The following is a 26331-nucleotide window of genomic DNA, read 5'->3' on the forward strand; positions in this document are numbered from 1 at the left end:
ACAAACCGTGACATCAAATGACTGAACCACCCAGGCACCCCTAAAGTTCAATTTAATTTTTACTTCCATAATTCTGTCCACAGCATAAAACATCTTGTTGGTTTTTTTAAGAGGTTAATTTTCTGAATTTAATATTCTGAACTAGCAACTTTCCAAGAACCCATGAGATCACAGGAAGCTTACATATTACAAATGCTTCAGGTGGCTCTGACTCTTGAGTAGAAGAGTGAGGGAGGGCGGGCTTAATGAAAGAGTGATAAAGTGAATACCTCTGAGCTTTATCAAAAGATCTAGTGAACACTAAGGAAACAAAGTGAATTAAGAGGTACTTATTAAGCATTTATACAGCAAAGAAGTGTTGGTGTCAGCTTTATTACTACTGTTAAATTATCAGAATCAGAGCTTCCATAGATTTCAAAAAACAAATTTATTCATAAAATATATAAAAAGATGTGACAAAAAATAAGGCTAGAAAACCCCACAATCTTATACATCTCAACATCACTTACCACTCAATAAGCAAAAGTCTAATTTTACTCTTATTTCTGAAGTAAAAAGAGGTCATTGTAAATAATATTTCATTTTATGAGTTATACAGCTAAAAACCGTTACCCAAATCTAGTCTGACCATGACATTTTGGTATTTTATAAAGTATTATTCTTTCCAGAAACTTACTGACACTGAAATCTCTCAAAGTATATTTATGAAGGTTAATTCACAGTAGTTTTACCAAAACAAACAATTTTAAACTAGGTGTTATGGTAAAGTATTATAACTCTGGTGATGAAGAACAAATTAAAAATATGTTTGAATATAGACAAGTATCAACTTTTTCTTAGAAACAGAGGGGAGATGAACAGAGCTGGCCCTGGAGACAGCGGTGCCCCATGCGCTAACAAACCGCAAACTGGTGTCCAGTCAGGTTGCTGGAACACACCTCTCGGCACTTCCCACCCAGAGACAGGCTAGTCTGGATGTTTGCATCTGGGGCTTGTTTTCTCAATCAAATCCAACTTTGTTCAGTGAAGGTCAGAGGATTCCAGGGCACATTCTAAATACTATGAGTGTTCTTCTGAAAGGTTTCAAGTCCAAAGTCTTTAGATCAAATTTTATGGAGTTTTGTAACAATCAGTACTCTTACCATTTGATCAAATGAACTACAGACGCAGAGACCCCTTTTATCTGGACTCCAGTCCAAACTGGAAATGGGCTGGGTAGACAAGGTGACATTCTGCAGAAGGCTGACGGAGCCGGCAACTCCCATCTCTACTCCCTCAGAATCTTTCTTTGACCGCTGAATAGGGTATTCGCTGAGAACAAGACCAGAGTGGTAAGGAGAGAAATCTTAACATTCTCCACATTGTGTTCATATACATATAATCCGTGACTCTATTTTTACTTCTCAGTTGATTACTGGAACAAATAATCTTTCTAATGTTGAGTTTTATACAAAGAGATACTATTTCAACCTCAACAGCTTTAAAGGGGATTGGTTCTACTAAAAAAATTTTTTTTTCTGAGAGAGGAGACAGTGCTTGCTCTCAAATAGGCTCCATGCTCAGCGTGGAGCCCAATGAGGGGCTCACTCCCACGACCATGAGATCATGACCTGAGCCAAAATCAAGTGTCGGACACTCAGCCAACTAAGCCACCCAGGCACCCCTCTCCTAAAAACTTTTAAATATCATCTCTGTTCAGCATGAGTCTGTATTTTCTTTTCATAATAAAAGTCTTAGATTGATCTAGCATTCTTTATGAAATTCACTTGTGTTCCTCACAATCTTTTATTGCAGTTCTTCTCTAGATTCGGCTTGCAGGACACCGTAGGCAGAAAAGGTGCAAAAGCAAAGGCCGTGAGTAACACTTGCAGAACCTCACCTACATACTTCCAGAATGAAGAACAGACACTGTTTCTAACCCTCGAGCCCCATGACACAGACCCAATGCACACCTTCTGTGTACCGTTTCCATGGGAATGTGCTGCTCAGGTATTTTAGACCCTAGAATATCATTGCTTCAAGGAAAAAAAAAAAAGCAATTCTAAGAATATTTGTTTTCTTTCAGCTGAAAATACCAATTTATAAAATAAGTAGAGCTGAAGGTTAACAACTGTAAAGACTAGTTGGTCTGGATTTGAGAGGGTAAAAAGAAACATCCCTCCCTACAGCAGAGATGAGCTCCTAGTGAAATACAGGGACAATCTGCCTCTGAAGGCCTTTAAAGCCTGTTAGGTATCGACTGTGATACTACCTTCACTTCTTAAGTGCTAATAAAGGGTAAGAGTTTCAAAGGTACAAAGCAACTCAAAAGCAGAGAAGAAATAGAAGTGATAGGCAGATAACCTACTATTCTTTCTTCTTCTTGGACCATACAACTTCTTTTGATTAAGAGGAATAAGATATTCAGATGATGAAAAAATTACAGAATTTTTTTTCAGGTCTCTTAGCTTATTTAGTATTTAAAACATAACATAAATACATATTTAGTATTTAAAACAACATAAAGATTTTTTAAACCCTCTATATTGTCTATTAAAGTTTTAAGAATGTATGTTTGTGTGTTTTGAATACACACACACACACACACACAAATCAGCATGTTGGGGTTCATTCATTCAAAAAACAATTTCTGAATTAACTAGGTGAGTTCCTCTAGGAACTCTCTGGTGTTCAATAAATGTTTATAATTTAAGTGCATTACTACCAAAGGAGACTGGCAAATGGAAATAGAGCTAAATATCATTTTACTTAAACCAAATCTCTTTTGCTGGTGTAATACTTGACAACAAAGCTCCAAACCAATTTGAAGATTAGACTAGATACCTGTTATGGTAAGGATTAAAGTTCATACTGAGATAAGCTTCAAGTTTCTATTTTTTTTAATGTTTATTTATTAATTGAGTGGAGGGGCAGAGACAGAGAGAGAGAGAGAGAGAGAGAGAGAAAATCCCAAGCAGGCTCCACACTGTCAGTGCAGAGCCCGACACAGGGCTCAATCCTACGAACCGTGAGGTCATGACCTGAGCTAAAATCAAGAGTTGGATGCTTAACCGACTGAGCCACCCAGGCACCCTGAGATTAGACTGTATACAAGACTCCACTTTACACTATCGTCAAAAATTCTAGCTGCAAACGTGTTTGCACATCACACAGAACTACAACTCCGTATGTGGATTACAGAGAAAACTGGAACTAGTTCTTCAAGGAAGCAGCCTAAATAGTTTGGTCACAGGCAGAATAGTGATGTGCTGCTGCACGATTCAATCGGCAGAGACTAATGGGGAGCATGGCCTGGTTTGGGAGAATCGGGTAAGGACAATGGGTACAAGGAGAAGACGAGTTATTAAATGGTCTATCTACTGGGCATTCTCCCACAACTCGTAAAGCTTTTCCTCTGCTTGTTACTCACAGGACCTGTACAGTCTTCATCTCAAGCATTTTTTTGGCCAGATCCCTAAATACTTGAACACTTTCCAACTGTGGCCTTGTTTCTCAGCTCCCCTGCTGCCTTCTAAAAGAAGCTAATAAATAGAGAAGTATTTTGTAGGTGTGAAAGTCCTAGCCATACTGACGATGGTGGTTTTCTTATATCATGAATCAAACTTTATTTTGGAAATATCTTTCATTTATGGGCTTGTGTTAGTGGGTTTTTTCCCCCTTGAGTGATGGAGAAAGAAATACCATTAAGTCTCGGTTTTCATCAGGCCCTATAAATGAGCAGCTGACCTAGTATGTGCCACGTTAGGGCACCAGGGACTCAGAGCACAGCCAAGGCTGTAACTCACACTGCCTCCAGCACACAGAAAGCAAACTCCATGATGGGGCTTTTCCTGGAGACCCATCCGTCACCTCAGTGCTGTTTGGATTCTTTCACAACAACGGTATCTGAACTTGGTCAAGTGAGTGATCAGGATCTACAATTAAGAATTCCAACCCATTTCTTATTCTCTAGAGGTAGTGTTCTAATGACCAGACAGTAAGTAATACTTCACAAAAGCGTTCGGTCAAATTTTTCACATCCAAAGCAAAACAAAAACAAAAACAAAAACCGACAACAATAAAACCTAGCCAAAGCCATGATTTTAAGCTATGAAAAGAACTATTCCTAAGTTACCCCGATAGATGGAAGACACAACCAAAATGACAAATATACTTAGTGTGCCAAAAGAAGGTTAATACTTACTAAGTGTAAAATAATGACGTTAATTTGAAAAAGCAGACAAAATAACACCCTTTAATTTAAAATCATTATCGAAATGAACTAAGTCAAAGGAGGAAGAAGGACAACCAAGTTCAATCTAATCCTACTTTCCGCCCACCAGTAACTTAACAAGGAGCCATGAGCATCAGCAGAGACTTACTACTTCCAGAGGTGAAGGCTGCCGGCGCCTCCAGCAGTCAGAAAGAGCTCTCTGTTCTGTGGCAGGTGTCGGACTTGCCACACAGTTGATTTATGGGCCTAAACAGGATGAGAGGCACATAACTAGTTTTTATGTTTGTTTATATGATAAAGATTGTCCGAGAAGAGAAATACTGTAAAAAAGAATTTTTACCACTATAATTTCAACAACCATTATAGAAGTAATTCAAGTATTTCTGGCACATCTCTTCATAAGGGCTACAGAGATTTATAGAGTTCATCATAAGTAATAAAAGCATCATTTTTCTTTGTGGCTTTACGAAACAAAGTTCTACTGGATCAAAAAAAAAAGATGTTATCAGATTAAAAGTCCATTTAGGTATATAGTACCATATACATAGATTTTACACATGTAAATATCCCTAGCTCACTCTGAGGGAGAAGAAAAACTCATACTTCATCCTAAGGGAAAAAAAGGATAGACTGATTTAAAAACAAACTAACAACAACAACAACAACAACAAAAAACCAGCCTTTATTTTTTAGAGCAGTTTCAGGTTTCCAGAAAACTGAGTGGGAACTTCAGAGAGTTCCCATATACAGAATGAATTTTAACTTAAAGTTCCAAGAGGCTTATCTTTAATTTGTACCATTTGACTTATCTAGTCTTCAAAATAAGGACCACAGGGACTTATAGATGGGGTTTAAGGTTATAATAAGCCAGGATCTTTATTCAGTCATATTAAACTAAAAGACAAAAATGGCAACTGGAAGGTTAACAGCTTGTTAGCACCTCAACAACAGCTAGTAAATCAGTGTTAATGGTGTAATATTCACTGCCAGGAATTTGAAAGACAGACAGAGAGAAAGGAAGGGAGGGTGAGGGGCAGACCTAGGGAGAGGGAGAGACAAGGGGGTAGAGTGGAAGAGAGAAAGAGGGAGGGAGGGAGGGAGGGAGGAAAGATTTCTGTTTTGCAGGAGCAGTGAGACCAACTAACTTGATCTAAGTCATTCTTAGACACTATATTTTAGGGAGTGATTAGTGATTAGGCATTTGACTTAATAGTCAAGTAAGGGGATTACCATTAGCAGATTAAAAACACATATCTCAAAATACACCCTTTAAGTGTGTGACAGTCCTCAAGTGAGTGGGTCCAGGCTGTTAAAACCTATTTTGTTTCATAGTTTAAACTTCACTTTTTCTTCTGGAAACTGATAAAAACACAAAAAGAGGGGCCATGACCTCTTAAAATACAGTGGCCTCATTTGTTTGACAGATTTAGCAATTACTTGATTAAATAAATATAACAAAAACTTTGAAGATGACACTTTATAATGGGCAGATGAGAACCATGTTACAATTGTATAAGGGACAATTTAATAAAGTGCTTTATGTTGTTGATACTTAATATATTCTGAAATAACAAAGGCAAAACAATACTGCAACTTATAGCTACCTTAAGAATTTAGTTCATCAGGCAGCAACAGTAATTTATATGCAATAATAATAATAATTAGCAGCAATAACAACAAAAAAAAGACAAAATGGGAAGGTTTGAGAAGTACTACTGAATCCACAATGGAGGGAGAGGGAACAAGAGAGTCAATTTTTATTTCTTGAGCAACTTACATATTTTAATCTTATGGAAACTACAAATCTGTAACCGATCTTTACTTTTACATTCGAGGAAGGTCAGAGTCACATTCCCAATCCATCTCTGGCAAATGACAGGGTGTTGCAGCAGGAATTTATGCAATCCCCTTACTCCAGGCATCGCCATCTTTTTTTTTCTTTTTTTTAACCAGTATTTTTCCTGTGCTCAGCCTTCTCTTCATCTATTTTTGATGTGATAATACCATGTTTCCTTCTAAGCTACCTCAAATACTCTTTGGGACAGGGTAAAGTATGTATGTATGTGTGGATGACTGTCTGAATAATTTTTTTGAACCTACTATGTACAAGGGTTAATGCTTGAAATAATTTCACTTAATGTAGCAAACCAGAATATGAAATAAGAGGTGATGAAATGACATAAATGTATATATGTTGGTATGTTCTGAAAAGTATATAATTAGATATTAATACAAATACTATATATTTATTAGAAAACACTACGCTAGGTTTTGTTGATCCAATTCTCAACATCAGCTAGTTTTCTTTTGATTGCTCCTAAACTACAAAATAAGATTCTTAGCCAACTGAAGCCTTTATTATAGTCAAGAAATCTAAAACTGATAAACTTTGGGGAAGTACTCTGCACAGAAAAACCTGTCAAGTTCCCACAAGAATATATTAAAAATAGCTCCCTTCATATAAAGACCTGGAAAGAACCTTGATGACTAATTCTATTTATTAGTCTAAAACAAGCTATGAACATTTCTCTTCATAGAAAGACATTTCCCCCATATTTACCTTTTCTGAAACAGAGGCAAAACCTTTGGTTGGATGCTGTGTTCTCATATCAAAAACATGAAACTTTCCTTCCAGTGATGTAGCTACCAATTTATTCATACTTATGTCTTTTCTGTCAAACTCCAAGCTACATACCTGTAATAGAAAATATTTATTATTGATGGTCTAATGATTATTATTCAGGAGGTTCTTTTAAACTAAGTAAAACAAATTTAAAATTATCAGCTCATGTGAAAGGATTTAAATAATCATTTTATCTTTTGAGAACCAATACATCAAATACCTTTAAATGAAAAAATTTCTTTTTGGTTTATAGGATCAACAAAACCATCCTGAGTTCCCCTGTCTGGTAGATTATTTTGTAAAGCCATATAATTTTTTACTGTTATTACATAATTATTATTTTTTTAATGTTTATTTATTTTTGAGAGAGAGAGACACACACACACAGAACATGAGTGGGGGAGAGGCAGAGAGAGAGGGAGACACAGAATCTGAAGCAGGACTCCAGGCTCTGAGCTGTCAGCACAGAGCCCGACATGGGACTCGAACTCACAGGCTGCGAGATCATGACCTGAGCTGAAGTTGGACACTTTACTGCCTGAGCCACCCAGGTGCCCCTGTTGTTACATAATTATTTTATACAGTCCAGTCAAAGCTGATTTTAGAAAACAGGAAGGAACCACATTCTTCACTAAAGGTGTACAACTCAGGACCCAAAAATCTGAAAGAACTTGTGGAGGCTGTTACTATTCTAATATTAGCAGGAAAAAAAGGCCTCTAGCCTAGCTCATTTTAATGTCACACTGCGCATAGCCCACAGGGGTCCACAAATAGGACACAGGAGCTGGTGACTCACCAGGAGTTGTCATACCACATCTGAGTATGTGTTCACTTTCTGAAGAAAGGATCCATGATTTTCATTAAATTCTCAAAGGGCTCCACAGCTCAAAAAGGTTAAAAACCATTGGCAGAGGGGCTGTACCGAGATGAGTTATTAGAGGTGCTATCCTTTTGAAGTAGTTTGGAGGTGGACAAAAACATGCTCAGACAAACTATAAGAACCCAAAGGTACATTACCCCATTTTTTATGTTCGTCTCCCACCGCAATGACATATTTCTGAGATCAAACAGTTTGATATCCCCATTGTCATAGCCAGCACAAACAACACGCTCCTCTTGATTATAAGCATTGCCTGGAAATCAAGACACAACATTGCATATCTTTATAAACACTAATTTGAAGGCTGCTAAAATAATGTTATAGAACCTTATACCTTATACATATGCCTTATACAAAATCATACTAGGCAGAATCTCATTTTGCCAAACCTGATAGGACATCAAGATTATTAAGTTGGTTATCTAATTTTGCTTTTTTTTTTTTTTTTTAAAGCTCATTTGCTGAGATTCTATATTGAAGGGGTGAGTGAAAATGTTTATTGGAGTCTAAGTTGAAAGCAAATGGTCTTTCTCTATTATATCTGCAGACTAACAGGTTAATTACAGTTCAAACATAGCAGGGGTTGGTAGAATAAATACAGCTATGCTTCTATTGCTTTCTTGGCAGTAACTATATTTGAATGCAAATAGAAACTACTTAAAACCATTTAGTTTGCAAAATGGTGTCTGGTGTTATCTTTGCAAGGAAATCTGAAATACATTGTAATACACTGTTAAACATTTGTATGGATGGTGGCCCCTGAAGTAAATTTATAATCTGTAGTTTAATTCATCCTGCTTGGATCCAGGATGTTTTCTGGAGTACCTCTGGCACTCATCTCTCCCCAGTACACACACCAATGTGATTTTCCTAAAGCTTCGATTACATCTCATCCTTGCAAAAACCTTCAGAGGTTTGCCACTATCTCCACACCATCTCAACACTTCTCAACACTGTGGCCCTGAGCCACATTTAAGGCTACTTCTACCACTATTTCATTTAACATACTTACTTTGGCACTTTTCAGGCTATTCCTTATGCTTGACACTTCCTCCCAATTTCATTGGTTGATATCCTATGTATACTTGGTCTGAGGTCAAAATGCTCTTCCTCCACAGCCATTTCTCACTTGAAGATTCCTTCTATATTCATCCATACTTCTTGTGACCTTTTCTCACTCTTACCCGGTACTATAATTAGTGTAGATATTACACCCTCTTTACTGAACTATAAGCTTCTGGAGGGTAGTATATGAATCTCTCTCACTTTGCATGCCCACAGTACAGTACTATGACATTCATAAAATGGTCAAATCAATGGATTGTTTTTCAAACTTAATGTCCCCGATTTTAAATTGTACTTATGTCCCTTAGGTCAAAGATGAAAGGCTTTAATGGCCCACAGATAATTACTTTTTAATTATCACATCAAATTTTAGATGATGATTCTAAATACAAATCCTGAAATTTCTCCCCAAAGCTTACATGTGTTAAGTTTACATATTCTTGCTCATTATATACAAACACGTAGTAATTCCCATACGATAACTTAGTTTTTAATTGGAAATCTAAAACTTTCCTCTGATTAAATAATAGTGCGATTTTAAAATAATATATAGAACTTAAACAGTTCACATATACTGTTAAATCCCACTATTAATGTCTGTTATCTATATAGTATTATACAATGAAAAAGGAGAAAGAATTTCAAATTTCAAACAAAGTATGACCCATATCCTGTAGTAGCAAAAATTATTTTCATTTTCGCTCCCAGTAAGAGATACTAAGGAATGTATCAATTAGTCCTACAAAATCAATATTCACTTTAAGTATAGTAACAGAGGAACACTGTTATCAAATTATTAACAAATAATTCTGTAATGGCATAACTATGTTCTAGAAAATAAACATCCTCTGTATAGAGTATAATGTAAGATTTTTTTAGGTCACCACTTGTCTTTCAGACTCTGCTTAGTTCCACTAATGGCACTTGACTCTAAACTAGGTCCACATTGTCTCATTAGACCCAAGTATGTAATAGTAGCAAATATTTTTGAGCACTTAATAATTTAAGCACAATTCTGAGCACTGTATATGTACTACTTCATTGAATCCTCATAAAACTATTTGGTAAATTCTATTACTAGTTTCACTTCATAAATGAAGAAACTAAGGAACAGAGAAGATTGCTAAATTGCCCACCTCACTCAGGCAAGAAATAAACCTAGGCGCCAGTGGCTGACATTAACCACCATCTCTATTTGCCTCAGTAAACTATCAGAATAATCCAAAAAACAGACTGTAAAGAGACTATCTTGAACCACTGTGCTTTTTACCATCTGATACATCAAATGCAAGAATTCTTCAAGAATTTACCAAATGCCACAGTCCAACAGTCTCTCTTGTTTTCTCCTTGTACAGGTTCCATATTGGCAACAGGATCATCTTTTTGCCTTGGGTCCCACACCTTCACAGTTCCTGTTGTGAATACAAGTGAGTTGGCAAAATTCAACAGTGATTGAAGACATTTCTGCATTCTTTTCCTATGACTTCCTACATACATGGCAGTATTACAGATACTAAAAAACCTGAAAATTTTTCACATATTTCTGACTTCTAAATGGGAAAGTTGTATTTAATATCAGAGATATAACCCATATGTTACTGTCTGACTTGATTTCCAAGTTAATAGATACACAGAAGAGCCAACAACTATTCCGAAGTTATCAATAAGGTCTGACCGACAAGGCAAACACAAATGTTATGTAATTCAGATCAGGTCTTATTTTCTTTGAACCTAAAACTAACGTACTATTTACTTAGACTAATATCAGTGTCATCTTAATTTTTATTTTTTTCCATACTACCCATATAATCATTGGCATTTTTCTTATTCAGATGAATAAACTCTGATTTTTACATTTATGATTTCTTATATGGGGTTTTAGAACACTATCTCACATACAATTAAACTTAATTTCCCTGTGGCAATAGAGATGAGGGAAATATTAAATAAAATTAACACATATTTCTTCTCAATTGAATTTCAACCCCCTCATTTTACTGAAAATTGCAGGACTACTAACTAAACTCATCACTGCCTAGGAGAAATACAAATGCATTTAATAAAATGGCTGAAAGGCAAGTAAGTACTTGAGAGAGAACAGGAAAAAGGCAAAAAATCTTTAAAAGGGATAATAAACTCAGGAAAAGGGGAGATATCCCACTAGATTTGTCTCTAAGGATAAAATAAAGTCAGTCATTAAAAAGGCTCCTTTAGGGGCGCCTGGGTGGCGCAGTCGGTTAAGCGTCCGACTTCAGCCAGGTCACGATCTCGCGGTCCGTGAGTTCGAGCCCCGCGTCAGGCTCTGGGCTGATGGCTCAGAGCCTGGAGCCTGTTTCCGATTCTGTGTCTCCCTCTGTCTCTGCCCCTCCCCCGTTCATGCTCTGTCTCTCTCTGTCCCAAAAATAAATAAATGTTGAAAAAAAAAAAAAATTTAAAAAAAAATAAAAAAATAAAAAAATAAAAAGGCTACTTTAAGGAGAAAAAAATTTCTCACAAATGTGACAAGAGATTATTATATTACTGTAGAGGGTTCATACAAATCGGTAAGATTCATATGAAATTTGCAATAGTTAAATGAGCAAAGAACATGAACAGACAATTCACAAAGCAAAATTAACTAGTAAACAAATACAGAAAGAAGTTAACACAAGTGGGAATGCAGGACCATTTTTACTTATAAAATTAAGGAGGGCACCTGGATGGCTTAGTTGGTTGGGCGTCCAACTTCGGCCCAGGTCATGATCTCACGGTTCATGAGTTCCAGCCCCACATTGGGCTCTGTGCTGAGTGCTCAGAGCCTGGAGCCTGCTTCAGATTCTGTGTCTCCCTCTCTCTCTGCCCCTCCCCCACTTGTGCTCTGTCTCTTTCTCAAAAATAAACATTAAATAATTTTTTTTTAATCTAAAATTAGGGTGGAAAAAAGAAAATCAACGCTGGTAGGACAGACTCGAAATCTACCTCATCGACTGTAGCTAAGAATGTACATGAATACTTTGGCAAGTCTGACAATAAATTTAAAAAATCATAAAACACGTTTATTCTAAAAAAGTTAGATACATGATGATACTCATTCCTTCATTATTTTAAAGTCACTCTCCCAAAACAATAAACAAAAACTTAAAGCAAAGTGAGTGCTTATTAACAAAGACATGGTTAAGGACACTGTGATATATACATAGAATGAAATATTACAGTCATTAAATGGTAATTATGGAGACAGCAACATTTGCATATGACAAAACATAAAAAAGATAAAAATCATATCTAAACAACTACACAAAATTGTATGTAAGATTGGAAAGGAAAACAAATCTAATGGTTATGTTACTGTGGTAGATTGAATGCTACTTTTCCTTATATATTCCATATTGCTTTTATGATTAAAAAGAATAATTGATTTTAATTTTTTTAACATTTTATTTATTTTTGAGAGAGAGCGAGTGGGGGAGGGGCAGAGAGAGAGGGAGACACAGAATCCCAAGCAGGCTCCAGGTTATGAGCTGTCAGCACAGAGCCTGATGCAGGACTCATACCTTCGAACTGTGAGATCATGACCTGAACCAAAGTCAGATGCTTAACCGACTGAGCCACCCAGGCACCCCGGATAATTGATTTCTAAAACCCAGACACTGTTGAGTAACTATTAGAAAAATACATCTCTTTTCTTTTAAAGTAATTTCCTCATGGTCTCGAGCAGCCAAACCCACTAAGGCACCAAATTTCTTACGTACCCATCGTGAAGCAACAAAAATTCTGACTCCATTACAGTCATTCAGAACAGCTTTGAACACCAACAGACCTGTCCCTTGCTAGTCACCACAGGGCAGGAAAGCAGAGTTGGTGCCCTTGGATCATTCTACGATGCTCAGTAGAAGGATCACGGAACTTCGATGTTCAACTAACTGTCAATAGGACAATTTTCACAAGTACCAATTCTGCTTTTTAAAAAAAGAAAATGAAAAGTTGCTGCCCACCTTATATTGTTTTTGAGCAGCCTCAAAAACCTGTAAAGCAATTTTAAATCTTTCAAGGTTCATAGGAAACTATGGTTGTTAGTAGCTGAACTTGCTCAAAACTAAAATAGCAAGTGCTATGCCTCTATCTCAAAATACTTCAAAAGTCTGAAGCAACTGAGGGATATGCAATTAAACTTGCCCATTAAAAAACACTGTTAGATTTAGGAAGTCAAGGCCTCTGAAGAGGATTTCCATATAGAGAGGACATACTGTTGCACAGAGACTTATCTAAAGAAAAAAAAAATTTAAATACACAGAATACTTTAACTTACCATCTCGGCTGCCAGTCACGATTTCAGGTGCACCTTCCCCAATTCCCAGTCCGCCTACACCATCTATGGTATTTATAATTTCTTTATGGCCCTTTACAGAATATACTGGGATCTCTGGAGCTTCCAAATTCCTAGGCAACAGAACACAGCTTCTTAGTTACTCCACATGTCCTAAACATTTAGTCCACTAATGAAATTTAAGAATGCATACCATATTTAGATTTTTGTTTTAAAATAAGGGTTTTGCTGACATATCGGACAAAGGGCTAGTATCCAAAATCTATACAGAGCTCACCAAACTCCATACCCAAAAAACAAATAACCCAGTGAAGAAATGGGCAGAAAATATGAATAGACACTTCTCTAAAGAAGACATCCGGATGGCCAACAGGCACATGAAAAGATGCTCAACGTTGCTCCTCATCAGGGAAATACAAATCAAAACCACACTCAGATATCACCTCACGCCAGTCAGAGTGGCCAAAATGAACAAATCAGGAGACTATAGATGCTGGAGAGGATGTGGAGAAACGGGAACCCTCTTGCACTGTTGGTGGGAATGCAAATTGGTGCAGCCACTCTGGAAAACAGTGTGGAGGTTCCTCAAAAAATTAAAAATAGACCTACCCTATGACCCAGAAATAGCACTGCTAGGAATTTACCCAAGGAATACAGGAGTACTGATACATAGGGGCACTTGTACCCCAATGTTTATAGCAGCACTCTCAACAATAGCCAAATTATGGAAAGAGCCTAAATGTCCATCAACTGATGAATGGATAAAGAAATTGTGGTTTATATACACAATGGAGTACTACGTGGCAATGAGAAAGAATGAAATATGGCCCTTTGTAGCAACATGGATGGAACTGGAGAGTGTGATGCTAAGTGAAATAAGCCATACAGAGAAAGACAGATGCCATATGTTTTCACTCTTAGGTGGATCCTGAGAAACTTAACAGAAACTCATGGGGGAGGGGAAGGAAAAAAAAACAAAAAAAAAACAGGAGGTTAGAGTGGGAGAGAGCCAAAGCATAAGAGACTCTTAAAAACTGAGAACAAACTGAGGGTTGATAGGGGGTGGAAGGGAGGGGAGGGTGGGTGATGGGTATTGAGGAGGGCATCTCCTCCTTTTGGGATGAGCACTGGGTGTTGTATGGAAACCAATTTGACAATAAACTTCATATATTGAAAAAATAAAAAATATAAAAAATAAATAAACTTAAAAAAAATAAGGGTTTTGCTATGAAGGTAATTTATACATTTACTTCCAATATTTTCTCTCCACTTTAGCTTCTTTTGAGCCCTTAATGAGCACTGCCATCATTCAACTTGGAACTCAAAGTCCTGAGCACACTCAGTGATTCTCAGAGATGATCTATCTAGGACCTCTGCACATGACTTACCAGGTGAGCTTACTAATAAATACAGATTCCTGGGCTCCTCCACAGATGTAATGGATAAACAGCCCCAAATCTGCTGACTCTTTGGTCCACTGAAGTCTGATAATCACTACTTTAAACATAGAGTAAATTCAAAGTGATTTAGCATGTTTCCAAAGTAGGCCTTGGTAGTCTGATCTTGATATCTTTTGGAAGGATAAAATATGAGTAATGTTTACTTTCTATATGTTTCTTCCTTTATAATGTATTATTTTCTCACTAAATTCCTTACTATTTTCATCTAGTTACATATTTTTCAGTGTACCAACATGCTGGGCACAGCAAATCTACAGTCGAACTGGTTGAAGCTTGTCTAAATCCAGGTTAGTTAAGAGAAAGGAATGCAGGAAAGCACCCACTACTGTGGGTGTCTGAGTCTACCCAAGATGGCAGGGTGATGAATGGCTCAAGTAAGTTATGTTAATACACCCCTTCTCCTGCCTCCCTCTTTTCTCCTGGAGCTTCTATCCACATTTCTCTTTAACAAGTCAGTTTTTGATAACTTATACTTAAAAAAAAATGAAGGTAGCTATTCACGAAATGTAATCCCAACTTATTACTAGGCCAAGATTTATTAGTAAAATCTCCCTAATTAAGATTTCAGATAGCTTGGGGCGCCTGGGTGGCTCCGTCGGTTGAGCGTCCGACTTCAGCTCAGGTCACGATCTCGCGGTCCGTGAGTTCGAGCCCCGCGTCGGGCTCTGGGCTAATGGCTCAGAGCCTGGAGCCTGCTTCCGATTCTGTGTCTCCCTCTCTCTCTGCCCCTCCCCCGTTCATGCTCTGTCTCTCTCTGTCTCAAAAATAAATAAACGTTAAAAAAAAAATAAAAAAAAATAAAAAAAAAGATTTCAGATAGCTCAACCTAGGAGACCATGTTTATTTTTGTAGCATCATTGTGAAAGAATCAGGACTAAACAGGACTGAGATTCCACTTCAAAGAATTGCTTTACTGTTTGACTTTAAAATACTGCTTTTTACAACACAAAATTATAAGACTTAACAATGAAAATAAGTCAGTAATACCTGTGACTATACTAGGAAACTCTATTAGGGAGACAGTCAATAGTTATATTTGTTGCTTAGTCTTATGCTGAAATATTTTTAAATTTTTTTTTCAACGTTTTTTTTATTTATTTTTGGGACAGAGAGAGACAGAGCATGAACGGGGGAGGGGCAGAGACAGAGGGAGACACAGAATCGGAAACAGGCTCCAGGCTCTGAGCCATCAGCCCAGAGCCTGACGCGGGGCTCGAACTCCCGGACCGCGAGATCGTGACCTGGCTGAAGTCGGACGCCCAACCGACTGCGCCACCCAGGCGCCCCTGAAATATTTTTAAAAAGAACATTCAGACTGGTTTCTCCCAAGTTCTCTGAAAGTATATGTAAGAACTGATGCATTCTAATAAATGCTAACTTAATTATTAAGCAGTTAAAGCAAAGGGAATTAAAATAGCTTCATTCTATTTTATGATTCATGTCAGTAATTTAATAAGAAAGCAACAGATTCTAAGTGAGAATCAAGAAAGGTCACCTTGGAAAACATGAAGTAGAGAAGATAGTTTCTTTCTAGAACATTACTATATACTTTAAACAGTAAAAATAAGACATATTCTTGAAAAGTAATTGAGGAATTTCAGTTCATGCAATCTAATTTAAGTAGGAAATAACTCAAGGTAGAACATGAAAATTGTAAGCATTTGGCATAATTATGGTCTTGTTCATTTGCAACAGGTTTACATTGATTTGCTCAATAGATGTGTTCCTAAAAAGTTGTGCTTAGATGTGCAGAATTTTTTTAATGAATTGGGAATTCTACATTAAAAAATTCAAACAGAGAAAAACTCAGTGTATCGTTCTATAATGCCAAATGTCTCACTGAAATATAAACAGTATCTTAAGTTTTCCATGTTTTACATGTGTGGGGAACAGCCCTTTATGTACAAATACAGGGGATTAAATGCTAGCACCAAACAGCATGTGTGGAAATAAATATTGGTATTATTATTCAAACTAGCTAAAGAAAAACAGTATTTTTAAATGGATTTTGAATATGAAATCTAGAAATATATACTAAAGGACAATTCTTACATTTTTATAAATAGTTAAAATTGAACAAGAAACATTTAAAAATAAGAATCCTCCCTTTCAGAGGAAGAGTAACAAGACTATCAAGGAAACTGCCTATCTTGCGTCTTAATATTGACTAAATAATCTTACCATATATGAAGGTTTCCAGCAAAATCTCCAGTAGCTAAATATCTCTGCTGTAAAGATGTTGCACCAAATGTTCCACACTTAATGGGTTTGGCCTTTTCAATCTTGACAGAGGGAAGGAAAGAGGATACATTATTTATGTAAGCAGCTATTTATAATTCATGATATTTATGGCTCTACTATGGGCCTTAAATAAGGCACATAATATAAAAAGCAATGAAAAAATTTTCTGATCAAAATTATGCTTTTCCTTTCATCACTTTTCTGTAGTTTAAAAGTGTGTAACTGTCAAAAAGAATGAGTTTTAATTTTGCCTTTGCTCTCATCTCACTAATGAGACATTCAATGCTGACAAGTGCACCATCTCCATTGGTTTGCAAATATGAACATTTCATGGGGTATTCTTCTCTAAGATCCTCAGTAGGAATAAGAACTTAATGAAGATGTTATTCTTTCCAGATGGCTACAGGAACAAAAATGTTCATGTGTCTCTTATAGTTTTCCCTGCAGAACCCTATAAACTGAGAGTGTTTATGTCACTATTCTCTCTGGGACCTTGTCAATGCACAGAGATTTGTAGATGGTGTGAGTGCCAAAGGCACTGCTATTGCTATGGATTAGCCAATATTTTGAAGTTTCTTTAAAAAGCTCTGTTCCAAGTATTGCATATAATCCCATTAGTAAAACAACCACATACCAATGCACTAGTTAAGGTACATGGCTTAAGGAAATCAAGTCTAGACCATATTATCAAAAGGATCCTAAGAAATGATATCATACAGAGGCACCAAAGGTTGGCTCAGTCAGTAAAGGGGCCAACTCTTGATTTCGGCTCAGGTCATGCTCTCACTGTTGGTGGGATCAAACCCCATGTCCGGCTCTATGTTGACAACAAGGAGCCTGCTTGGGATCCTTTCTCTCTCTCTCAAAAATAAATAAACATTAAAAAAAAAAAAAAAAAGAAATGATATCATACAATACCCTCCTGTCATAGGCAAAGAGCTTGAAGCACACAACTTTACACTTTTGCCCAACTTACGCATTCCAACATTTTTATTGAGTTCCTACTAAATAAAGTCAATGAGCTGAACAGAGTAGGATACAAACATGAATGCGATTGGCCATGCCCTCAAGAAGGAGTTTACAACCAAAATATCAGTTCCTATTTGACTCCTCCCACATATACATGCTACTCTTACCTACTCCCACACCTGTGTGGGTCATCCACTAATCTCCTTTTACTCTGTCACCTCCACCCACCCTAACCCCACCTGCCCTGATTCTCCTGGAGTCAGCTGCTGCCTTGGCCCCTGTGAACTCTGGGCAATACGGAATCTGATGAGGCTTGATGCCTGCCCCACTCCATACTCTAGCCCTATAATATCACCTCCATTTACTTGGCCTCAACGGGGTAAACCTATTGTCTTAGTCTGTTATAAACTTTAAGATTTTTATTCTTTTTTTTTTTTTTTTTAGAGAGAGAGAGAGAGCATGTGAGCAGAGAGAGGGGCAGAGGGAGAGAGGGGGAGAGGGAGAGAGATCCCAAGCAGGCTCCATGCTGGGTATGGAGTGGAGCCCAACGCAAGACTTGATCCCACAATGGGATCATGACCTGAACCGAAATCAAGAGTCTGATGCTCAACCGACTGAGCCACCCAAGAACCCCAGATTTTTTATTCTTTTTTTTTTTAAGTATTTATTTTGGAGAGAGCACAAGCAGGTGAGGGGCAGGGAGAGGGGGACAGAGGATCAGAAGCAGGCTCCTTGCTGACAGACTGACAGCAATGAGCCAGATATGGGGCTCAAACTCACGAACTGCAAGATCATGACCTGAGCCAAAGTCAGAGGCTCAACAGACTGAGCCACCTAGGCGCCCCTATTCTTAATGTGTACAAGAGTAATACATGTTCCCTACAAAAATTCAAACAAAACAAAAAACTGAAGGTAAAAAAGTGAGTCTCCCTTTGATGCTCCCCAGTAGTAATCCCCATCATTCTAGATCTTTTTCTACACGTTTACACTAAATTAAACACATAGGTTTAATTTAATATAAGAAGGCCCTTATATTTTCCTTTGACTTTTTTTTTTTTTTTTGACATAACAGTATTCTGCATACACTTTTTTCCCTCCAGAGTTCTCCAGTTTCTAGGGGATTTCTTCTTGAAACTTTTCAGTTCCTGGGCCAATCTCATCCCTCCTAGTAGGTTTGGCCTGTTTCATAGAATTAAAAAAATAATTTCCCTGCCACTTTAAATGTTTGGCTAGGCACTTCCATAGAGCAGTTTTCAAAGAAAAAAAAAAAATCCACTTAATACAAACTAAACTGAACTTTTCTCTCATGATTCAAAAGATATTATTATATGGTACAGGGCTTTGGAAACTCCCAGCTTGTTAAGCTTTCACACTGTTTGGGATATGGAGAAATGAGCAGTTACTATGTATGCAGGTCTACAAGAAAGCATTCACAGCCTCCGTGGAAACTGCCCAGTAAACAAAAGCAGTCATCTGTAATAACATGGTTGTAAAAGACCGTATTGATGAGGAACACAAAATTACAGAATAATTTTTTTAGTGCATTTGTGGTCCCAGATAGTTACTCAGAAACCTGATATTCACTTATTTCAATTATTTTTTCCAATTTTACTAAAAAAAAAGCTATAATGCAGCAACACGAAGAATCAAAAATTTGGCAACTTAACAAAGCAGTTTCCAACTCCAGATCACTTTTGTGCTCCCCACCTTCCACTTCCCCCAAATAAAAGTAACTGAAATATCAGTAGTGGCACAGCACTTAATCACTGTTAGGACACAATTTCTATGGTTAAAGTAATTCAGAGTTCCAACTTATGCCAACTGATGAAATAGACAGACACCCACTCCTTCCTCCACTTGTCTTACACTGGGCCTGGATGCCCCAAGCAAGAAGTCACTGGTCATGGCTCCCCTGGTCTGAGGCAGAGGGTGAAGATGGGCCTCTTGGGTAGGCAGCTGGTAGGCCTCATGGACAAGAATATGGCTCCAGGGACTCGTGGGTTAGGAGCTGTGGGGAGGTTGCATCATGTATTGATAGAACTCTCCAGGAAAATTCTTCTCAGGGACCTGGGAAGACTTGTCTCCCATTTTCTCCTCTTTTACCACCTAAAGCACTCTGCTTCTCACAATTCCACTATCACTTAGAGCCTTTGATAGGGTTTCTCTTCTTCCTAAGCCACAGAAGAGTTATACCATAAAAGCTAACCTCTACTTTTCAGTCCCTACAGTGAGCACATGGTTCTTCGAAGATTTTACTGCTGGTAGTAAAAAACTAGGAAGCAAAAAATTTCCTCCCTGTGGTATTTCTTCATCTAACTTTCGCCTTTTAAGCCTTTGGAACAAAGATTCTCAGACCATGCTCCTAGAACACACTAATCTTCCAGCACCAACATAAATTTACACACACAGACAGAAGCTTTAAAAAGCTAATAGACAGGGGCACCTGGATGGCTCAGTTAAGCGTCAGACTTTGGCTCAGGTCATGATGTCATGGTTTGTGGGTTCAAGCCCCACACTGGGCTCTGGGTAGACAGCGCAGAGCCTGGAGCCTGCTTCAATTCTGTGTCTCCCTCTTTCTCTGCCCCTCCCCCACTCATGCTCTGTCTCTCTCACAAAAATAAACGTTAAAAATTAAAAAAAAAAAGCTAATGGATATGATTTTCTCAAACTTAAGTTTTCTTCAATATTTTGTTTACCTTGTCTGTTAGAAAATATTAGCAAATGAACGCCAATAAGAAAACCTGGAAATGAAGATTAAAAAGTTTATGTATGGTTCCTTCTTGTGATATAAAGATCACAATATGTATAATATAGTCTGATTTTTCCACTGGAAAACCCCTTTGTACAGAATTGTAACAAACTACTCGAGTATTTCATGGAGTTCCAAAAACAGCACCACAATGTCCAGACACTCTGGCACCTGAACACATCTGAGAATCTCTACCTTAAAAGGAAAGAAACCAAACTGAGAGCCACTCTATTACAATAGATCCTATACTAGATATTTCCACATTTGTCATTGCACAAATTCTAAGTCAGTCTTTTTTTTTTTTTTAACTGTTGTTATTTATTTCTGAGAGAGAGAGAGAGAGAGAGAGAGAGACCGAGCACAAGCCAGGGAGAGGCAGAAAGAGAGAGGGAGACACAGAATCCGAAGCAGGCTCCAGGTCCTGAGCTGTCAGCACAGAGCCCAACATGGGGCTCAAACTCACGAACTGCAAGATCATGACCTGAGCCAAAGTCAGAAGCCCAACCAATGGAGCTACCCATGTGCCCCTGCAAGTCAGTCTTTATTGACATATAATGGAATGAAATAAAATGCATCTACATTTAGAGGCAAAGACTCACAGGAGTGGTACCAAGGCCTGTGGTAGACAAATGTACTAAGCTCTTTGAAATCTTGCCTTGATTCCTCTGACCTCATTTCCTGCTTCTCTCCTTTCTACTACACTCCAGCCACATCTGCAACTTCCTTTTTGCTCCTCAGACACAACAAAGTCATTTCTACCTCAGGACATTTGCATTTACTATTTCCACTGTCTGAACTGCTCTTCCCTCACATCATGTCTTTCTTCTCCAAATTCAGATTTCAGATTAAATGTCACCTCCTCTGAGAGGCTTTCCCTGCACCTCCAATCTTAAGTGGAACCCCCAAATCACTATCACCCACTCTGTTTAATCTTCTTTATTGCACTTACCAATAAAATTATTTTATTCAATGATCTCTGTCCTTTCTAGAATGAGTACCATAAGAAGGGGGCCCTGTAGCATCTGTTAAACACCTTAAGGTGGTCAACATTTGTTGAATAAAAATATAAATGAACATCTATTAGCCTCTCATTCCTAGTGCTGGAGAAAAACCATTGGGAGTCCACGATCCCATTTCTCCCACCGTGTTTTCACATGACACACCATAGTTTTTGGTGTCATTTATACTCAATAATGAAAACAGCATCCATATATTGAGCACATCTATCAGATACTGTTCTAGATGTTCTTCTAGTCTAGGCCATCACTTTTCTTCCTCACACAACTGCAAGCTAAGTGTCTGCGACACCCCTTTCCAGATGAGGAGACAGGTTTAGAGGACTAAGACTTGCTCAAGGTCCATACAGTGAAGAAGATTCCAAGTTCTTTATACTAATTGTGGCTGCCCCAGACCTACTTGTAAATCAATTAAGTTTATTATGTAGCCCCGATTCCATAAACCGGAGAGTCATTAGAAGTACCAAGAAATGTTCCAAACTTGAAAAGGACTGGAGAGTAAATGGTATTGTCGCAAACTGAACCTACTTTCAGATTTGTGTCCTCTCGCTCCTACCTTCATTCATACCTTTACAAGATATATAGTTATCTATGCCTCCCTCATGTTCTTTTCTCCTTATACTAAAGAAATACAGATTTATAGATACTAGCAGTCTGTTGTGCAAGAATAAAATTCAACTCAAAATATAAAAACATTTAAAAAAAAACCTCAAATGTATAAACATCTTATTATTTGCATGGCAGTGAGGACTGCAGTTGGCCAAGAAGGGCTGAGCTCTGCTGGCAAGTGGACTTATAGAAGCAAGGGTGTTTTCTCTTTCTAAGATATTCATGGACATCATAATAGCTAAATTAAGAAGGGGCAATGGAGTGAAGCTAATTTCTTATAGTTCATAAAAAAGGTTCCTTCCCTGCTTCTGTTCAATATTTTACCTTTGGGAAACAAGGGTTTAAAAAAAATCCATTGGTTACTTAAATTTTCCTTGCTAGGGAAAAAAACCAAAAAACAAAAAAAAACCACAGCTAAAAAGATTTATTTTGCAAAATTTATTCCAAAAAGAAAATTGGTTTATATTAATAACTTTTGTTGTAGGACCCTGAAAATGACCATGACTTAGCTGTTGGTTCTCTTTGCTACAATAAGTTAACATGATTAAGGAAGGCCATGATGGATAAGTCCCATGAGAGCTATTTTTGTTCCATCTGTGGGTGGGTCTAGTACAGCTTGTCAGTATTTCCTCCTCCACATCCTAGCACTACTTTAATTAACATTAAAAGAGTTAGTGAACCACATGGTAACAAGCAGTGAACTCAGTGGCACAGGGGCTAAAAAAGCAGAATTTTATTAACTTACTAAGTTTTAAAGTATAAACATCCACAACTACGATTCCAGTTTTCAGGGCCGCCCCAGTCCTCTGTGCCAATTAGAGGAAAGTTGTCCTTTATAGGCTGAGGAAGTCTCACATTCATAAAGTTTGATGAGAAAGAGACAGATTTCAGTTTCCACCTGAACCCTGCAACCGCTTGTGTGGTGTAGCAAACTGCTCAACTATACATGAAGGCCCTCATTCCCTAGCTATCCTTAGTAACAAGATAAGGCAAACATTAACAAAGACCTGTTTGCTTCCTTCACATTTTTACCTTGGATACATGGGCTTTGGAACACATAACTTGAGGTGGTTCCACACTGAAGAATCAAGTATTTCAGAAATTCATCTAGCCCCATGGTAGTCAACACTGGTACTTGTTAGAATCACCTGGTTGAAGTTTAAAAAATACTGATATCTAGGCCTCACTCTACTCTAAATGAAGAGTCGCACTCCATCAGAATTTCTTAAGGTGGGACCAAGGCATGAATGTTTTAAAACACACACACACACACACACACACACACAATCTATGACAACAGCAAGAGAACATACTCAGCTGATCCTGATGCACAGTGAGAGTTGAAACCCATTGAGCCTATATTTAACCTGTATTCTTTTCCACTGCACCATAACAGCCAAACACAATCTAAGTTCTTAAATGTGTTTTTGCATTTGTTTTATCCTTTCTCTAGACAAGAGGCTTTTTAGAAGAAGGGACTCATTCTTCAAGTACCTCTGGTCCTTCTTTAGCATGGTATCCTGAAATAGGTTGTCAACAGAGACAGAGGGCATTATTTCACTCTGTGGAACAAGTGTGTTCCTAAGTGTATACAAATTATACCTTATTTTAAAAAGTCAGAGTCTGTAAATGTTCTCTGGTTAAATTTGATGGTATTTGGTATTTGTTCCTAATACTTCACCTGCTTTTGTCTGCTCTTCCAATGTTTCCATTTGTTCAAACCCTGACCCCAGTTGATTAATGATCAATAAACTGATATTTAAATTTTCCAAGTTACATCCTTTTACAGACTATACATTCACTCATCCTTTTAACAAGTAATTTATTGAGTGGTTGAACTTTACAAACCACAGTGATGAAGACACTGTCCTTACTCTCCAGGAGTTTACAATCTAATTAGAGATTAGACAGAATTACATTATTTCTGGAGCAGATAAGAACCAGCATAATGCAATGTAAAGAGTTTACTTTGTGTGGGGATCAGGAAGGGATTTCCTAAATCAAATAATCTGAACTGGACCCTAAAATAGCAACAGGTACCTGGGGGCCAAGTGGCGAACAACATAAGCAAGGCAAGGTAGAAAAGGTTAAGTCATGTGTAGGAACTCTGAGTACCTGGCTAGAAAAGACAAACTGAGGCGCCTGGGTGGCTCAAGTGTCTGACTCTTGATTTCAGCTCAGGTCATGATCTCACAATCTGTGAGCTCTTTGCTAACAGTGCCAAACCTACCTGGGATTTTCTCTCTCTTCCCTGCTCTCTCTCAAAATAAATAAACTAAAAAAGAAGAGACAAACTGAACAAGAAAACTGGCACTCACTGAAATTTAAAGTGAGATGGGATCGATCTTATATACCTTCTAATCCAAGCTTGCCTATCCAAATTGTATTCATTCTTTATCTACCACAGTTTTGTTTTGTTTTTTTTAATGTTTTGGTTTATTTTTGAGAGAGAGAGCATGGAGAAGCAGAGAGGGGGACAGAGGATCCCAGGCGGGCTCTGTGCTGACAGCAGCTAGCCCAACTCAGGAACCCTGAGATCATGACCTGAGCCAAAGTCCAACTCTCATTGTACTGGGACACCCAGGCGCCCCAACCTTTATCTACCAGTTTAAAGCCAATCTTCTCCATGCAGATTCTCTCCATAGTTTTTAATCCCTGGAGCTCTCAACCTTCCCTGTAGTCTATTACAACCCTAATACTTGATTATGACTGATCACCTGAGATCAATGCATTTTTAAAACTGTAAACAAGTAGAAGAATATTAGTTACCATCATTATTCTCGAATTCTTTCACTAATGATCTTCACAAAACTTGTAAACTTGCTCTTGCCACATCCAGTTAAAAGTCCTTCAGAGATGTCCCATTTAAAAAAGCGTAAATCCTTTAAACAACTTAAAGACCTTGCAAAGTTTGGTCCCTGCTTACCACTCCCATCGCTGAGGTTCCGCATACCCTGTTTCCTCTGGAAACCTCCTCTATTCCTAGTTTGGCCTAGTTAGCATCTACTCTCCCAAATCTGTTTTTACTCTCATAGAACCGTGTTCCTTTATGTTAGAGAATTCATCTGCTTGTATTTATGCATCGTCTGTTTGATCATTTAACTGATTCTCTCTCCCACTAGAAAATAAACTCCGTGAAACCAGGGTCATTGTCATTCACATGCCGGGGAATATCAATCAATTGATACTCGCTGAAGAATAAATGGTTCGGCTGTCTCCTCCAATTACAATGCAGGCATCACGGTACCAGCTTTGTCTCTGCTTATAAGAAAAAGCATTTTACTAACAGGGCCTATTAAAAAGACTCCACAAACAACTGCGCACTGCCTAGAAGGGCCTCGAATTTAGATACGAAATCTTAATGTCACTTCCCAGGGACCCCGCTCTGGACTGCGAGGGTGACTGCAGGAAGGGGCCAGCAGGGCGCGGATGAACTGGCCAGCCGAGAATTCAGGACTCGAACCAAAGCATTTTACGTCGGAAGTATTCCTCAATCTGCGATCATCTTCGTTGGTTCCGCGCAGCTCGAGCTGTGCTTTGGGGGGACGCTGGACGGAGGCTTGGGCAAAAAGAAATGCAGACTCCCCCCAACCCCAGATCCGCACTGGGCACCAACGGTAGTCCCAGATCCTGGAACTGGGCAGTCCCGCTTGGCACCCACCTCCCGAAGCAGCTTTAGGTCCCCGTGCTGGATCTCATACAGTTGAATGACGCCGGTGCCCCGTGCGAAGTTGCCCATGGTCACAAATTTGGCGCTGCAGGGCACCCACTTACAGTCAAACACCGTGTAGTTGAGGCCCTTCTGAATATGGGAGATGATCTGAGGCTTCTCGAAGGCCGACATGGTCCAGCCAACTTCCCCCCGCCCAACCAGTACACCCAGACCCTGACAAAACACAAACCGGGAAATCGGACTCCAAACATTAACGCTTTTCGCCCTCCCGCTTGCCGTAGTAGCCCCCAAACCAAGGCGAGTTGGATTTAGTTGTCTCGGATAATGCCCGATGCGCCACTGAAGTGAAGCAAGATTTTTCTTCACTGACAGCACAAACTTGCTTATCGTCTTTACCTATTGCCTTTCGCACATACACATATTGGAGATTGCAAATGCGTCGGCTGGGAATGGCGGAGCCAGAGGGCACGACAGGAATCAGGCATATTTTAGGATATTCCCCCTTCCGGTCCAAAAAACGCACAAAA

General features: G+C 38.3%; 1 protein-coding gene across 1 annotated transcript; it reads right to left on the bottom strand.

The window, feature by feature from the left end:
- Positions 1-408: 408 nt before the first annotated feature.
- On the bottom strand, positions 409-26093 carry DNAAF10 (dynein axonemal assembly factor 10). The gene is made up of 8 exons (XM_045446284.1): positions 25793-26093; positions 16729-16829; positions 13070-13200; positions 10092-10193; positions 7854-7969; positions 6774-6908; positions 4362-4459; positions 409-1311 (listed from the first exon to the last, which is right to left on the bottom strand). Exons 1-8 carry the CDS (start codon positions 25973-25975, stop codon positions 1104-1106), a joined length of 1074 nt encoding a protein of 357 aa, XP_045302240.1. The 5' UTR covers positions 25976-26093; the 3' UTR covers positions 409-1103.
- Between the last annotated feature and the right edge of the window lie 238 nt (positions 26094-26331).

This window comes from Leopardus geoffroyi, chromosome A3 (assembly GCF_018350155.1).
Source record: "Leopardus geoffroyi isolate Oge1 chromosome A3, O.geoffroyi_Oge1_pat1.0, whole genome shotgun sequence".
Lineage (NCBI taxonomy): Eukaryota > Metazoa > Chordata > Mammalia > Carnivora > Felidae > Leopardus > Leopardus geoffroyi.